Source organism: Seriola dumerili, unplaced genomic scaffold, assembly GCF_002260705.1.
Source record: "Seriola dumerili isolate Sdu_G_001 unplaced genomic scaffold, Sdu_1.0 BDQW01000110.1, whole genome shotgun sequence".
Lineage (NCBI taxonomy): Eukaryota > Metazoa > Chordata > Actinopteri > Carangiformes > Carangidae > Seriola > Seriola dumerili.
Genome location: NW_019174365.1, coordinates 7,302,762 through 7,321,297, shown reverse-complemented (window position 1 = coordinate 7,321,297; position 18,536 = coordinate 7,302,762). Strand labels below are relative to the sequence as shown.

At 39.4% G+C, this 18,536-nt stretch overlaps 1 protein-coding gene across 1 annotated transcript; it reads left to right on the top strand.

Annotated features, from left to right (window-relative positions):
* The first annotated feature begins 1,918 nt into the window (after positions 1 to 1,918).
* Positions 1,919 to 18,389, top strand: LOC111223170 (grainyhead-like protein 2 homolog). Its single transcript, XM_022747209.1, has 16 exons — positions 1,919 to 1,938; positions 4,029 to 4,218; positions 4,398 to 4,465; positions 5,152 to 5,515; positions 6,536 to 6,594; positions 6,808 to 6,964; positions 8,229 to 8,340; positions 11,495 to 11,589; positions 13,565 to 13,723; positions 15,274 to 15,331; positions 15,450 to 15,589; positions 15,900 to 15,937; positions 16,096 to 16,187; positions 17,082 to 17,167; positions 17,272 to 17,336; positions 17,462 to 18,389. The coding sequence occupies exons 1-16, from the start codon at positions 1,919 to 1,921 to the stop codon at positions 17,574 to 17,576; spliced, it is 1,818 nt and encodes a 605-aa protein (XP_022602930.1). The 3' UTR covers positions 17,577 to 18,389.
* Positions 18,390 to 18,536: the final 147 nt, after the last annotated feature.

The window sequence follows — 18,536 nt, the reverse complement described above, 5'->3', positions numbered from 1 at the left end:
GAAAGAGCTCAGCAAAGGCCCAGGTGCTCTGTAAAACAAATTAGACAAGGGAGGATGGTAGTGATCATCCACAGGGAATGCAAACAAATGCATGCTTGTCACAAACACACACACAGCACCACTGACGGTTAAACTGAATCTGAAACGTAATTTTTAGATTTCCATACAGGGGCGCCTGAAGGCATTCTTAAGCAAAAGGCCTGCATTTTGTCATGCAAACACTTTCACAAGACAGCAAACCAGTTTGGAGACCAACCGTTTGTCAAAATCCAGACAAAATCCAACTTGGAGGAAGTTTATCTTATCACTTGGCACTGAGTGAATGTACCTCTGAAATGTAGCTGTGGTGGAAGAGGTACTAAGATCTTTTCCTTAAATAAAAACACCAATATGTAAAAAACAAAACAAAACTATAATCAGCAAAACTTACTTAATGTGTCAAAAGTAAAAGTACCCTGAAAAAAAATAGACCCTGATATAATCATCATAAATTACATTAGTAGATTGTTAATACTAATGTAACTATGCATAAGTACCAATTTATTGTTGTAGCTGGTTGAGGCGTAACTAGTTTACCTGTATTTTAGTCCAGTGGGTAACAAGATTAATCTGAGGGCTCGTGAGAAAAAAATTCTTTATTTTGCTTTTGCTTTTTTGCAAAGTATTGGATGATTTTATCTCTTTGGGCCTCAAACATTTTATTTAAAAATCAAACTATCTGAGACATTTAGACAGGGAATTGGGGCAAAGGTCAAGGGGCTAAAACTAGACACCAATTTTAACAATTTTAACCAATTTTAATTCTGACACAAGCCAAAAAGTCTGGAAACCAATAGTTTAATCTCTGACAGTCAATTGATAAATAAAAACAATGGGGGGGGGGCTCCACACACACACACACACACACACACACACACACACACACACACACACATACATTGTCTGCTCTGGCAGGGTAATCCCAAACACTGGGATCTCCTCATACAATGGCTTCATTAAGAGGACAATAGCATTGTGTCAGCTAATGACAGGGCTCCTCCCTGCCTTCTGTCTGCTCTGAGATTACTTGATACACGCGCACACACACACTCACACTCACACACACACACACACACACACACACACACACACACACACACACACACACACACACACACACACACACACACATTATTGAAATTAAGCGGGGAAAAGGTTAAATCAGTGGCTGTGTATGAGTGTGTCAGTCTGAGGCCATTTATAAGGTTGACCAGTCATGCCTCACAGATGGCCTTTTCCAACTTTTCCAACAACTTTTAACCCTCATTGTTTTAATAAAACTCTACTTTTATCGAATAAAATCCGAACTAAAGTTTCAGGAGTTCATTTTTCTGAACGTAAACCCTTTCTTTCTGTTTTCCTGTTTCTTCTTTCTGTGTCACTGTGGTGCCTTCAACGCCGTCTTTTCGTTCGCTTGCAGGTGAGGTGGGCCTCTACCTGCCCTCGCTGACCCAACAGCCAATCAGAGCCCAGCTCCGCTCCGCAGCAGCCAATCAGCGCCAGACTCGCCCTCGCCTTCCACAGTTCTTTCACAGTGAAAGAATTTCAGCGCAAAGTTGACCCGCTGCCATTAAAATAAGGCAAATAATTTAATGCACGGCAGCCGGATATGTTGATATTTGTCATAATATATTTGTACAAACTGAACACAAGACAAGCAAAGTGTCTGACTGACTGACTGCCGGGGGACAAAAGCGGTTTACCTGCCAGGTGGAGCGGAGGAGAGTCAGTCAGGGAGAGGAGAGGGGCTGGGAGAAAAGAAGCGGGGCGAGAAAAGTCGACTTACCTGTAGCCCAACTTCTGGCAACTCACTCACTCTACTACCTGCTCCGACTTGAAAGTCCAGTTTCACAAGGAAGGATCGTAGAGGAAGCGAAATATGTCACAGGAGACAGACAAGTAAGTGATCGAGGCAGCGGAGAGGATCTTTGATGATTTCAACTTGAAGGGGGGAAAAAAATAACTTTTTTCAACTGTTTTCATTAGCGTCTTTAATCACAGGAAAAGCTGCTTTTAAATCGGACTGACTTTATTTTGAGGAGGAAAAAGAGGGCTCACTCTCTGGTTGTATCACTTTTGGATAATTTAGAAATATTAAACTTCCACAGGCCTGGAGGAAAAGTTGACAAGCAAAAGTTGGCGCCGTGGATTTTGTTAGAGCTGAATTCGCCATTTTTGACTGATGGAAGAGCCTTCAAAATGCAACGATTGGATTTTTTTTTAACACTTTAATTTCTTTGTATTAAAATATCTTTAGCCCTACTTTTTGCATTGCATTGCATTTTTCATATTTTAGGCCTGTGCAGTGAGCGATGGATCTTGTATACAGGAGAGTTTTTGCAGCCTGGTGGCCTATATACTGCGCTGTTTTATAACACTAGAAAACTGCTTTATTTATAGCCTTTGTAGACAGTTACAGCAACTGAGACAATCATCATTCAACAACAATTAATACATTTTTCGTTATGAATCTTAGTAAATATCAGAAATAGCAGCGTTTGCATTGACTGATCAAAATCTCTAAATGTTACAGAGGATCTGATGTGTTTTAGTTTTACCAAATCCCAGCAATAGTTTAATGATTGAGAAAAAATACTTGAGTATCTTAATACAGTTATACATAACTGTATAATAATAAGTTAAATTAATGATTGCTGTAACTAGGTTAGTATTGAAATAGGGAAGTGGTTATTTTCATTATTGTTATTATTATCATTATTATTATTATGAGTATAGTAGTAGTAGCAATGGTTGTGACATCAGTAAAACAATATAAAACAAGTAAATATCTTTACTGGGTAAATGCATGCAGCTTATTTCTCAGTGACTGCACTGTTACTGTAGTGGAAACAACAGGTGTCTTCCACTATTATGACACACAGTGGTAAAATTCAGTCAAATCCAACAGAGTAGAGTTGTTCAAAACAAATATCACCACCTCCATGTCTTATTTGCCTGTGGCCTTTTTATACCTGCATGTCGGCTCACTAGCTTCTGGTGTGGCTGCCACAGAGAAGCTGACAACAATTTGGGACAAATGCAAGATCAGTGTAAAAGAAATACAGTTTGATTTGCAGCTAGTGAAAGGGATGAGGGATTTTAAAAAAAAACGTAGACCTAAATGTATGATGCATCTAAAGATGTGATGATGTAAGGCAGACATGGTGGAACAGATTCATCGTAGGTGCCGTCTGTCAGTGCCTCTTTTCTACTATTACATCCTTTTCTATAAAGGTTTGCATCAGTATGATATCAGAGATTGGGGGCGGGACAAATGAGTTTTATTTGGCAGGTAGACCTGGCAGGCAGCAGTTTATGTCAATTAGAGAAACCACACTAGTAATACAAATGAGTTATTTCTTGTTCTAATTATGTTAATTTACGAGGCGTAGAGTAGATTTCACAGCTTGAAAATTCTCCTGATGAATAATTAAACAATGTCAGTTTGTTTCACGCGTGTTGTTGTAACCACAAACAAATAAACACCAAAGGAAAATGAACTTGGATGAGGCTACAACATAATCACTGACTTCTTATATATAAATATATATATTTATACTGATATCGTTCATTGTACAGCAAGTTGCCACATTCAGAGCCTCTGCTGTGAAAGGCTCAGCTCAAAGAGATGTTGTGGCAACACTGTGCGTTTAACTGGTCTGTGATCTCGACTTAAGTGGGCCTACAGAGTAAAGAGAAAGGCCCGTGCACACTCTCAAGACAGACATTAAGCACACTACAGCTGCAACTTTTTATTATCAGTATTTTTCAATGGCTTATTTAATGTAGAAAAGGTTCAAAATAAAGACGAATGGCGAGATCTTAAAAGTTCTGTACTTTTTTATCCAGCAGGCCAAAACCTACACATTTTATATTGGAGGAAACAGTGGATAGGAATCCAATTTTGAACGCTTTTAATGAGCTTTTAGATTGAATAATTAAATCTATTTACACTTTTGAATTCACATGTTTTTGTGTGTGTCTGTCAGTAAGCGTCTGGTGGTGGTGGTCCCCAACGAGAGCTCCTTCCCCGCGGTGCGGCGGGCATACACCAGTGAGGACGAGGCATGGAGGTCGTACCTGGAGAACCCACTGACAGCCGCCACCAAAGCCATGATGAGCATCAACGGGGACGAGGACAGCGCCAACGCCCTGGGCCTCCTCTACGACTACTACAAGGTTCGGAGACATGGTCGAATCGTCTTTTGTGATGCGAGAAAAAACGTTCTGACTTTCTGAAACCATGTCACAAATAAAGAGAAAATGATGAATGAAAGCTGGAAGACCTTTTACTTTTCCACGTTTAGTTTTGAATGATGTCAACCAACATATGACGACCTCCGTTTTTTCCATTTCAGGTGCCTAAAGAAAAGAGGCTCCTGCCAGTTCCCAAAGTCGTTGAAATTACAGAGGAACAGGAGAAGAGGTCAGTGAATCTGGGTCTCTCAGTCAAGGTTGCACACGTCCAGACAGAAAGACAGAGAAAGAAAAAAAGCCTTTCCAGCAGTGTGTGGAGTTAAATCCTTGGGCTCAGTCACTGCAGCATTTAACACTTGTGGTTGATAGGATTACATATAAAACAATTTAATGTGAAAAGCTTTCAGTTTTTTTAAGAACTAAACATGAATTTCTTTGATAAAGAACTATGTGCTGAAGATAATAGTGATATAAGACTGGTACTTTGAGTTTGTTTATGGATATGCATATATATATATATATAATGTCATAGATGAGTGGGTTTTGATTCACTTGAATCACTGATACTACAGCACAGGATGGACTGAGGCCAGTGAAAACCTCTTGAAATGGGAGAAATCCAGCTCTCTGTTTGTCTGAAAAGAAGAAGTAAAGATGCATCAACACATTTCTTTAACCTGTAGCCAACATTTTTCATCCTTGTTAGTCAGTGCTGAAACAGATACAACAGATGTTGTAAAGCAGGTGTAAGATTTGAAGGTTTAGAATTTCAGACATGTTCACTGGACAGCACAACACTTCCTTGATATTTATCCAATAACCCAAACAGCAGCACACCCATGCAGTAAAGGAAAAAAGAAATTAAAAAACACAAATTGCAGAAACCCATCCTTTTTAATCCTTTTGTTTGTTCAGGGTGACATTGCCTAGCAACCCCATCAGCCAAAACGAGGTAGAGACGGTGGACAATCGGGTTCAGGTCCTCAAATCCGTCCCCGTCAACCTGTCACTGAACACGGAGCACCAGGAGGCCAAACGGGAGCAGTTCAGCAGCTCGACGGGGACCGGTGCAGGGTCAGGGGCCGTGGTGAAGGCCGAGGTGTACACGTCCGTCTTCACGACGGGACCGGGGCTTCACTACAGGGTGGAAGGAGACGAGTCAGCGAGAGTGGTCTACGAACAGAGTCCGTATGAGGTGACCACCGTCAGTCACAGCTCGTACGTTAAAGAAGACCAGCAGAGTCCGCCTGACAGCCCGTACGAAGAGGACAGAGACGGGGTGAGAAGAGACGCCAGCTGAATACTGGATAGTTTTACCCTCTCAAGCATATAAAAGTTATGAAAATGAAGTAATTTAAGAAGGGAAATCACTTTTTTCTTAACTGGTTATGAGTAATAGACATGTTAAAAATATGAAAGGAAGTCACACATTGTCTGAAAGGGAAACAAGCCCAACAGTTTGGTTACTGTTGAAAATAGCTATTGTTCTTTGCGTTTCTAAGTCCAATTTGTCAGTGTTTTATTTTATTCTACTGCAGCAGATACATGCCAAAATAGACAGACTATAACATCACAAAGGAAAAGCTTAGTGTTAATCAGTTTTGGTGTGAGAGACTCATTTTGTACAAATCAATAAAAAAGAGAGGAATCCATCATAAGCAGTTCAACAAAAATCCTCAGTAGACCAAAATGTAATGCAGTCACAAGTCAAGATATGTTTTACTTTGAGAAAAGGGCTCAGCTTTCACTTTTTTTTTCAGCTGGAAGAACTAGCTTTTTGCTGTTGTGATTCTATTAGTATTATCTTCTCCATCTACACGTACAAACCACAGTTGAATGTATAGCGAGCGTTAAAAGGCACCGTGGGAAAACAATCAAAGAAGGCAGGTTGATGGACACCAAAACAAGGAAATTACAGCGCCACAAGACTGAATGTCCCACGCTGATGAGCTGTAACAGTATGTGCTGGGTGGAGTTGTTGTTTCATGGTACGTGAAGACAGATAGATGTTTAAATATGATTCACAGAGTCCAAAGGTTCATTACCTGAACAAGAATCTACAAGTGTTTGTTTGAGTTTGTTTTCCGTTAGCTTGAGAACTCCTTTGTCTCTCTGATCTGTATTTATGAGAATACTACTGCTGAATATGCTGGTGTGGTTTTTTTTTTCCATCATTTCCAGCATTGTTTAACCAGTTCCTCTCAGGCTAAACTAACTTTTCATTGTGCCAAAATAAATTCCTCTTTCTGTGTTTTTTTTTTTTTTTTCTTTTTCTTTTTCTTTTCGGTATTCTCCACAGAAGTACCACACACCTTCCTCTCTGGCTACAGATGACTTCTTATTTCATCAGGAGAGAGTGTAAGTCACTCAGAATACAATGACTTAGCCTTCTTGTTATTACAGCACAAACATCAATGTATGTCATGGTGGAAATATTCAGATAGGTGCCATTTTGAAATCAAAATACTGACTGGGAGTGATCCAGAAAGGAACGCCAAATTGTGTGTTGTACCCCCATCATCCCTTGTTATTTCTAATCACATATCATTCTCTATGTGTGCACGTGTACAGTGACAGCTTCCGGTACACACTGGACGCCACACGCTCGCTGCGTCAGAAGCAGGGTGAGGGGCCGATGACCTACCTGAACAAAGGCCAGTTCTACGCTGTGACGCTCAACGAGCTCAGCGCCAACAACCGCCTCCGTCACCCCATCAGCAAAGTCCGGGTGAGCGAGTCATTTCAGTCTCGCTTCTTTTTCCCTCATTTTATTTTCCATTTGGCCTTAACGCTATGAGATTTATTATTTTATTGTTTATTCATGCCTATAGTCAGTCACAGATTTAGCTGTAGTTTATATATTACACACAAATAAGTTCTTTTGTATGTAATTTAAGTCTAACTATAACCAAACCTTGAGACTGCATGTTTATAAAACCTGCTGTAATCTGTATTTTTATAATAACAATGGATTAGATGACTAAATGTATGTGAAAGAGCTCTTTTAGCCTCCACCCATCTCTATGGAGCATTTTAGCATCTTCCCCCTCATTGTTTCGTGTGGTTTTACAAACCACAACTTCACTGTCAAGGCTTTTGTCAGCCTAGTTTCCACAGGTAGTGGGTAACTTGAAAAGTTGGGGGAAAAAAAGTCAGATAAACCCAGTGTACACCACCTGCTCAGCACCAAACAGCAGACACAAAAAAGTTAGTGAATAGCTGGTGAACATAGCAGAGCGTTTAGCAGCTAAAGAGGAAGGTATTTCACTCAAGAGACGGTGATGACCAAACACAGAGCTAAAAGAGAGTGAATATTGAACGTACATTCATCAGGTGGAGACAAACACAACTCCAAATGAATGATAATGTTTCTCTGTATCTGCTGAATCTGTCAATAAGCAACTGTTAGCTGACAGTTCTGCTATATCCGCTTTATAAAGTGGTAGCATCTTGTTTATATCTTGTTTTTGAACTTGATTTTTGGGCCAAAAAAGTCTGCAATGTCTTTATCTTCTTAATGAAGACTGTAAACCTGGCTGACGACTAACTAAAAGATAATTTATAGTAGATAAGTTGTAATAGTCTTATTTTCTTTATTCACACAACTAATTAAAATATGGTTAAAGTTGGTCTGCAAATGGGTAATTCTTTGCTTTCATTTCCAGGTAAGTCTGACTGTGGATGGTTAAAAACGTAATGGTCTGACTTCTCATGTTTCTTGCCTAATCAGACTTCTATTTAGCAATAGCACTGGATTCCCAGACTTAAGCAATCAACTTCAAAAGTTTAATGTTGTTGTTATTATTACTAATAGGAATGGTAACTAGACGTATGGGCATAAACTTGAACTGTAAGAAAGACACAGGAGACAAGAATCTGTCGGGATTCCCAAACACAAGCAGTGACTCAGCTGCAGCATCTTGACCTAAAACTTGATCATCATTTAGTTTAGATTCATTTTCACTTTGTTCTTGTCTTGTATCTGTTTTCAGAGTGTCATCATGGTGGTGTTCAGCGAGGATAAGAACCGCGACGAGCAGCTCAAATACTGGAAGTACTGGCACTCACGGCAGCACACAGCCAAACAGAGAGTCCTAGACATCGGTAAGACTTTTATTGCCCAAAGCGTCCATGTTAACAGCAGCAAAGTTTTGAACAGTTGAATTGATGAATGGCAACACATGAGCCAAAAGACAGAGACAGATTTATGTTATTGTAAATGCAGGAATGCGCTGAGCTAATAAACAAGGCATGACCAAAACTGAGAGCAAATAAGCCCCCACCCAACTGTCTGCTTGGGGCTGTTCAGATGCCCACCATCCTGCACCATCAGACAGGCGGCTGGGCTGTCCTACACACACACACACACACACACACACACACACACACACACACACACAATTCAACACACCTGAGTCTCTTAATGTCTAGGTGTTGCTGAAACACACAACATAAATCCTCTAATCTCTCCTACATCGCCTGGAAGATTGAGCAAAACACTGATTTGTGAAAAAAAAACTCGATAATCCAAACCAACATGTCAAACTTTCTCCCTCACAACGTTTCCCACGGGTGTACGTGTGTCGATCTGCAGCCTCATAATTGTATCTTAACACTTTTGACCTTTTGTCTGAGGGTGTTTTTCGGTTGATGGATTTGAATGTGAACCGATCTTTTCTACGGCTTTTGGAATAAGTGTGTGTGAGAAGCTTGTAGGCGGTTTGCGTTTGACATGCTTGGGCCTGCTAACAGAGGCAGAGATGGCAGAGGTATGTGGGAGACTCAGGGTGGATGGGAGACACACACACACACCTATACACAGCTTGTTGGGACAGGGAGAGGAATGCTAGCCACACTGTTTCCTTGGCTGGTCTTGGTCTGTTGAAAGTGATTCTTGCCCAATTTAGATTTCCATCTTAATATCTATATTACATGAACCAAGACGAATCCTTATCAGCCCACAATTAATAACATCTTTATATCTGATAGAACATTTGTTACCAAGCTGGGCATCAAAAGAAATTAATTTAAGATTGTGAGAGAGTTACTGTGGCAGAAAAAACAAAATACTGTTTTATTTTTTTTAAAAGCGTCACGAGCCAAAAAAATGTCGGTAACCACTCACCTAGAAAATGCAAACATACTGTAAGTATATGGCACATTTTAAAATCAAAGTACTTAAGGTTTTCTGGTCACTGCAATAAGCTGATCTCTTGCTGTCGGCATCTGTGATTTGAAGATGAAACATATTGTCTCGATAACTGTTCATATAACTGCCAGTCCTTCCTGTTGAGAGGAAGTTTTTCAGCGTGGTCAGTTTTCCAGTTTGGCATTTGCCAGTGTAATGAGTCTGTGTTGTGCAGGTGTGTGTTTGTCTGTTTGTGTGTATGTACAGCTTGACCCGAGGGCTGAAAAATTTCCCCCTCGTGCACGAGCACACAGAGATATCTATCTGCGCTCAGATATGCGCGCACGTTCTGCATGTACAAACATGGTCCAAGGTGAAGTACAAACAGGGATGCTGAGAAACCGTTTAAGAAGGGGATGGAAAAGTCACATATGTCGTCTTGACAGCTTTGTTTCCATGTTTATGTATTCATCATTAGGGCTGCATCTCACGATTATGTTGTTATTGATTGATCCGTTAATTGTGTCCTCAAATATTCGAATAATGGGTTTTGAAAAATGCCCATCACCATATCTCAAAGCCCAAGCTGACAGTCCAAAACCCCAAAGTACAAGGTTAAAATAAAGAAAACAAAGCAAATATTTAAGAATCTAGAACCAGAAATTGGTTGTAACAATTGTTTCAGCTCTAATTGTGTGTGGTGTGTGTGTGTGTGTGTGTGTGTGTGTGTGTGTGTGTGTGTGTGTGTGTAGTATAAGGAGGGGGGATGTCCATTCAAGCAGCTCTGTAGGTCAAATGACAGACCGCCCTCCGTCCTGCTCCTCAGAGCCAGATTGGCCTGTAGCTGGATGCAGCCTGTAACCTGAAGCCATCCAGAGAGCTGATTTGAATAGCGGTGGAGGGTTTATCTGGCCGGTTGGGGGGTGGTGGGGTCATGAATGGATCATTTGAATGGGGTTATTTAATGGGGGATACTGGCAGATAGGCATGTTGCTGCCTGTCCTGCTGCTTTGTGCACCTGCTAAAGATCCAGGAAGTGTCACTGCAAACAGCGGTTAGGATGATGGAGGAGGTCAGGGCTGTCAGTGGAAGATGCTCTGAGATGTGACGAGCAGAACTGTTGCTTCTGCCCCGATCATGTCTGTGTCTCATCCTATCAGTGTTTCTCATGCAGACTTACTTATATAGATTTTTATTCCAAATGAAAACAACGGAAAAGTGGGTGATTTAATGAATCACTTCACCTGCAGTCATCAGTTGAAGGATACAGCTGGTTTCAAATTTCATTTCTCTTATTAACAAATACCAGGAAAGACTAGAGCAGACAACGCTTTCCTACCTTTATGCCGTGGAACTCAGTCACAAGCCTCCTTCTACCAAAGGCATACATTTATTAAAATGGGTCCCATGTATATGGTTTAATTTGTAAAAAGAAGACTAAGTGATTTCCTAAAATAGCTGGGCACTGTAAAGTAAAAAGATTAATACACATTTAGAACTCTAGTAATTACGGGAAAAACATAAAACATCACCAGTTATTCTTTAAATCAGCTTAAAAGTCTTTAGACTCTTGGTTATGGTTGCAGTCACTGTTCTTTCCACTGGATTTCTTTTCATTTAAATAAAATCCCAATGCACATAGAGTTTTTTTCCACACCACACCGGTGCACTTCACCCCTTATTTTAGAGGCCCTCCAGTTTGCAGTCACACAGGTCAACAATACTCAGCCAGTGCACTCGTCCGACTGACTTTTAATACCTCTGAGCCAAATCACCTCTTGTGTTTCCTCCTGTTGCCTTTGAAGCCTTTGAAGAGAGTTTGTTTGCTCAAGCAGATAAGATTTTATCTTATAAAATTGAAGCGTGCCATTTGATTGCTTATCTCAACAAACAATAGCTACCTAATTTGTGTCATTCATTGACCAATTTCTGCTGTATATACAGGGATGTTTACTTTTATAATTTTTTATTTAATTTTCTTTCTTTTTTTTTGCAGATATCTGCCAAAATTGCAGAATATAACATAATACATCTATTTTCAGATACTTTTTGAGAATGTTTCTGTTGAAAAAAGTTATGTTTCAGAAGTTGTTGTGATTGCAGAAATGAACCATGTGTTTGTCCTCACAGCTGATTACAAGGAGAGCTTCAACACAATTGGCAACATTGAAGAAATTGCCTACAATGCCATCTCCTTCACCTGGGATGTGAATGAAGAGGCCAAGGTACAGAAACCCTCAAAGAACAATTACACAAATATTATTCCGTTTTTTTTTTTTGTTTTTTTTGTAAGAAATAAATGTCATTGTAACTTTCTCCACAAACCGGTTTGCTCTCTCTGAAGGTGTGTTGTAGATGTGAAAAAAAAGCAGTGGGACAGGTTTTTGTGCTGATTCAGATGTTGGCAAACAAATGCACTCACTCGACAAATTAAACTGGCTTTTGACTGTGATGCAAGCTCCTGACATGTAGACATCGTGAACACTGGAGAGCTCACTTAAAGAACGGCGCATTAAATCTTCAAAATGTTGCTATGATAGAAGAACTGAAAGCTGAAATCACTTCCTTCACTTTAAATCTCATGTTTTTGACTGCCCGTCATCAAACTGATGGGGAGTGTTGTGTACTCGCTCTGTTTGCCTTCTTTGTCTTTGTGTAGCCCACTCCTTTGTGGCCACTCCTTAAATGGAGCCCCGTCACTGTTTGAACTCCAGAGGCCCCCAAGGGCCAACACACACCAAGCCCGGTCCCCACCCTCTGCTGTTTGTTTTGCCCTCATTTCTGTGTGAATGCGAGTGACTCTGTGTGTGTGTGTGTGTGTGTGTGTGTGTGTGTGTGTGTGTGTGTGAGTCAGTCTGTGTGTGTAATGTGGCTCTTTCATTGTAATAGCAGCCCGGGGACAAAGACGTTGCTGGAGGAAATCCAAGCACACTTCTCTGGGCCAATATTGACTCTTTCTCTCTCTGTCTCTTAATCTGTGTGACTATTGAGCTTGAATACACCTGATGCACTGCAGGAACAGGTGTAACAACCAGGTAGTTTAGTGGTCATACTACTCCTGTTGGAGGTCTAAAAGAGAAGTGAAAGAATTAGTTAAAATGTCTTCTTAAATTTCTAAAACTTGAAAACTACAAGTTGGCAAAGTGTAAAAATAAAAAGGATACCTGAAAGAGATAGTTCAAGTTTGTTTTAGGAGAATGCCGTGTTTTTTTTATAACTAATATAAACTTGTGGGATAAGTTACAGATGATAGATTAAACTTTTTTATTTTTCAGAAATTGCTCATAATAAGGTCAAGACAACTATCTCTATCTCTATTCTATGATTCATGTTTATTTTGAGGAGGAAGCTGATGGAACAGGTTTGCCACTTGCTTTTGCCTTTATTTCATAGTGGACAGTTAAAGAGGTGACACATAAAGACAGGGAGATAAAAACTGCATCTTCTTTTTAAACTCGTAACTCTCACAAAAGCGTACACATAAACCAGAGAGAGGGAGAGGTTACCTTCCTAGAGAACGCCAAAACTCATGTGAGACGAATGTGAGTGATATTTTTTTTTTTTTTGGAAATATTTTAGCAAATTTTTCTTTGGTATAATAGACTCTAAAGGGAGTGTTGCATTGGAGTAGAAGAGGAGCACTAAGTTAATCACACATTTCTATTCATAACCAATGATTTTTGTGCCCAGATCATCTTCCCACATGTTGTGGACATGAGTTACAGGGCTCTGGTCAACTTAGTTAGGTTGCCAGTTTATCAAAGGATCAGTCCACACAAATCACAAGAAAACATATTCTCTTGAAACGCTAGAGCTGTGTGACCATGCAGTTACACGTAGTTTTGATTTCTGTAGACTCGGGATTTTTAGACATCTAAAATTCGTCACCAGCCAACTGGAACAAAGGTGAAAGGTTGTTTGTGTAATGTGGAGTAAATCACAAACCTCTGTGAAAGTCGTCATTAAGTACTGTGGTGAACCGTTCCCTATAAAGTGAAAAACATCCACGTTGTTCAAGGACCAGCTTCTGTTTGCACTCGTCAGTATTTTGAGTTGGTGTTGAGATTTTTCTGGGTTAAATTATGAGCTAAAGAATGAAAATATTGCATATTAAAACCAACCCCTAAATACTATTTACAGTTTAAATCTGACTGTATAAACCTCCTCCTCCTTCCCCTGCCATCTCTGTGTCCCTGGCAGATTTTCATCACAGTCAACTGTCTGAGTACAGACTTCTCCTCTCAGAAAGGGGTGAAGGGTCTTCCTCTCATGATCCAGATCGACACATACAGCTACAACAACCGCAGCAACAAGCCGCTGCACAGGGCGTACTCTCAGATCAAGGTCTTCTGTGACAAGGTGAGAAATCACTTCCTCTACATCAGTTATAAGAAGAAAAGGTTCATCACTTATCATCATTTGCAAATAGAGAGTTGTTGCTCCCTGTTGTCATTATGAAACAGTATTTTAAGCTGTTTCAAAAACGTGCCATCTTAAAGGAGGAATAGTGCTGAGTTGTGACTAGGTCTGCAATTAAAGACTGTTTTCATTATCGATTGATCCTCCTAATTATTTCCTCGATAAACCGATTAATAGTTTAATTTATAAAATGCCAGAAAACAGAAAAGCAGAAAAGAAACCAAAAATAAAATGCTTGTTATAATTTCCCCACAGCTCAAGGTGGTGTATTGAAATGTTTTATTTGACCATCAAGGTCAAATGATATTCAGTTTACTAACAAGAAAAGCAGCAATTCCTCACAGTCGAGAGGCTGGAACCTGTGAATGTCTTTCGTATTTGCTTGACAAATGACTAAAACAATTGTTTGATTATCAGTTGCAGATTATCAGCTACAGATTATGTTTCTGTCGACTAATCTGACTGATTGCTTCAGCTCTAGCTCTGATTTATATGTATATAAGTATATCATATATTTGATATTATTAATTTTATTATCAATTGTTCTGATGATGATTATTCTCTCGATTCATTGTTGGGTCTATTAAATGTCAGAAAACAGTTAGAAATGCCCATTACATTTTCCCAGAGCCAAAGGTGATGTTTTAAAATTGCTTATTGCTTATTTTATTGAACCAACAGTCTGAAAAACCCGAGAAATTCAGTTCACTAACATATGTGACCAAAAAGTGTCAAATACAGTCTTAAACATGAAACAATTAACGATTACCCAAACTGTTAACAATTAATTTTCTGTTGAACCACTAAGCAATTAACCAGCCAGACAGGCTAAATCATCAGAAATATATAGTTTGAAATGTTTTGACCTCCTCGTCCTGTCTGATGTAAAAATGTAGTTTAGATGTGACATAAGAGGTAAACTACAGCTGTGTTCATGGTGATTTGTCTTTTTGTAAATAAATGACTCTTCTGAGAGGCTTTACCAGAAGTAGCAGTTGTGTGCAGTTCACTGTCAGCCAGGGAAGCAGCTCAAAGCCTCACATTTTACTAATGTCATAGATTTGAATGTTGATTTGCTGCTGTCACAGATATTTAACTGTTTCGTCTCAGTCCATATGACACTAATGTGAATGTGTAATGTCTCTAAGCTGATGTGATCTTTTGGGATCTTTGCTGTAAAATTACTCATATAAATGCTCAGGTTTGTATTATAAGTGTGTTACAGAAAGTGTTTGACTGCGGCGTTTGCAGGCCAGGAGGTGGAGTGAGGGAGTTAAATAATGACATTAGTCCTCCCTCTAGTGGTCTCACCTGCACAGTGAACATATGCAGTACACGCCAACCACTGTGTATACTGTGTGCAGGTCATTTTTATTCATTCAAAACAGACTTTAAAGTGAGAGAGTTATTTTGTCAGTGTGTTTAAAGGAGCCTCATACCATTTCCACAAACTGATGGGTCCAGTATTTTTTTTCTGTTTTTCTTCTCAGGGAGCAGAGAGGAAAATAAGGGACGAGGAGAGAAAACTGTTCCGCAAGAAGTCGAAAGGTTTGAGCTTCACGAGAATTTTGTATTGTGTCAAAATCAGAGGAAAGTAAAGGTCTGGAGGGGTAGAAAAAGCTCTGATCTGTTCTTTTCTAAATCCTCTTTTTTTATTCATCTCCAGGGAAGGACGGAGGTGTAGGCGTGATAACCGTTCCCAAAAAGTCAGATACCACCTATTTCAAGACCATGAGCGACCTGGAGGCTCAGCCTGTCCTCTTCATCCCTGACGTTCACTTTGGCAACCTGCAGAGGGCTGGACAGGTGCGTCACCTCCACAAACATCACATCATCGTATCTGTAAACAAAAGTGAAAGAACCAGTTTTTATCTCCTGAAATTGGAGCCACAATTCACTCATCAGAAAGACCTGATGGCTGCATTTCCGCTCCAGATCAAAACATTCAACACGTTTTTCTGGTTTTAGAAAACATTCGTTAGTGCCGATTCTTGCTTTCCTCCGGAAACATGACCAACAATATGAACCGCAGCCTTTGAAGAATTTGTCATTATGTATTAAATATTGTTGCAATATTTTCATTTGTTCATTTGTGTTCTGTTTGATTTATTTCCAGGTGTTTACCTTCAACACAGAAGATATTGAGAGAGAAGGGTAAGTGTGCATCACCAGGAAATATACATTTTCATTTACATCAGGTCAGACAAATATAACTTATGCAAATGAACGCAGGTACAGATGCCAAGCTCGTACAAAAACCCCACATATGCAAAGAGAGTTCATATGACATGTTTGTTTTTGTGTGTTTTCAGGAGTGTGCTGGTGAAGAGGATGTTCAGGCCGTCAGATGAAGATCTGTGTCCTTCGCCTCACAAACAGATCAAAGAGGAAACGCACAAGAGAGGTACAACATGGCCGCTTCCTCTTCCCTCTGCATGTCAATTTAAAAAAAAAAAATTCTCTTTCATCTTTTTCACTAAGCTTCAAGAAATGATCCAGTCCAAGAAGAGCTGAACTGAGAGCTGGGAAATATCTGCCTCAGTCTGATTTGAAATGAGAGAATGCAAACCAGACATTTCTCATGATTTATAACTTTATTTATAACAGTATTTATAACAAATCAGATCAAGATCAACAGACAAATTCTGGTGATAAATTAGTCCTAGAACTATTATTTTCCTTATCGACCAATTTTTTATCAGTTGACAAAACAGTCTCCCCCACGATGTACGTTAAGCAACTGTTTGCAGCCTCTGATTGACTCACACCATCTTCTGTAGCAGATGCAGTTTGCCTGTTTGTCATAGAATTGTGGATTATGTCTCTGATTAATCAATAACTTTTTTAGTGCATAAAATGTAAGAAACTGTGAAAAATGCAAGTTGCAATTGTACACAACCCAAGGTCAAAAACTCAATTTACAATTTATAAATCATCACATTTGAGATGCAGGAAACTGTGAATGTTTGGCAATTTTGCTTCATGACAAAAAAAAGTTTTCTTCAGATCTTTGTATTTATTAATTGACTGATTCTGATGAGAATAAGACATCACTTTGGGTCATTTGTGATTAGATTGTCATTACTTCTGGCCATATAGTTTGCTGAATAATCAATTAAAAGAAAAAGAAATCTAAATATTACTCAATAATGACCATCAGATCACCAGGATCTAATATTCATGTCTCTCTTTAAAGTTGCACAATACAGTTTGTGCTTCAAACATGTGTATGAATAATAGAAACTAATATTACAGCTAACATAAAAGGCCTTTTTTTCATTCCTCTCTTTCTCTGCAGTTTTGTTGTACGTAAGAAAGGAGACTGAAGAGGTGTTTGACGCTCTGATGCTGAAGTCTCCCACGCTCAGAGGCCTAATGGATGCTGTGAGTGATGCTTTTCCATTTTCATGTGAGAGTGAGCGCATTTTGTTTGCAGCTGAGCAAACAAATTGTGCTCTTGACAGACTGTTTTCATTTCTCATTCGTAGATATCCGAGAAGTACGGCGTGCCCACAGAGAGAATAGCCAAAGTGTACAAGAAAAGTAAAAAAGGGTGAGTGGAGTAAAGAAATCAATACATGACTGTCATTTCCCTGTTTTTAATGCAAGCAGATTAGAGTTTTAGGAGCTTTCACGTGTGCACGTTAAACTTCAAGTTTCCTTTGTGTTTTATGTCAGGATCTTGGTGAACATGGACGATAACATCATCGAGCATTACTCCAACGAAGACACCTTCATCCTCAACATCGAGAGCCACGCAGACGGCTACAAGGTCACGCTGACAGAGATCTGACAGCTCGTGAAAGACTGCGGGATAAGACAAAAGAGATGCTGTGACTGCTGGTTGGCTGAAATCTACAAGGCTGCTATTGACTGGCTGATAAGCTGACTGACACTAGAGACAGTCCATTGGTGGTGTTGCTGTGAGACCACCTCTGATCACCCTGACACTGTTACACAATGAAGCAAGTCGTATTGTCTGTGCAGGAGGACAATGATATAATAGAAAGAGGATATTATAAATTTTCTCATGAACTCGCTATAACATCCTCTGTGTTGTAAGGTGAAATGATGCCGCACAGATCCATGCCCTCCACTTTTTCTGAATATTTTTATTGTATAAAAGAATTTTTATGTTTATTCTCATTCTGTACAGTGTGTTTTTGTCTTTTTGCCAAATAACACATCAGGAGTAGCCTCGAAACGCCTGATGTAATGTATGTAGCCACAGCTTGAATTAGTTGGTCTTAAGTAACTTAGCAGCTTCTTTGCATGCCAGCCTTTGCGTTTGTTAAGTGTATTATTATTTATTAATACTATAATTGATTTTTTTTTTTGCATTTCTTTCTTTCTGGCTTCAAGTTTTTCCAAGAATTTCAAGTACTTTACATTTCAGTGACTTTCCTCGTAGCCACCCTCTTTACTCAAGGAGTTTTTTAATGGCATATCCCTATTTTTCAGCCTGTTGTAATATTTACATTTCAACAAATGGCCAAAGTTTTTATTTGTAGGACTTTAAATGACATGATAATGACTAAAAAAAAACAAACACTGTATACAACTTCTGAGGGGTGACAAATGGCACTTGGTTGTTGTGTGTCTCATGTGGCTGTGTTGAAAAATGAATAAAGATATAAACATACATGTCATGCTTTGGTAAAACTAGACCATGAGTCTACTGCAAGCGGCAGTTGTGTGAGGTTGTACCGTTTCTTGGAGCTAAATGCTAACATAATGATGTTCAGCAGATATA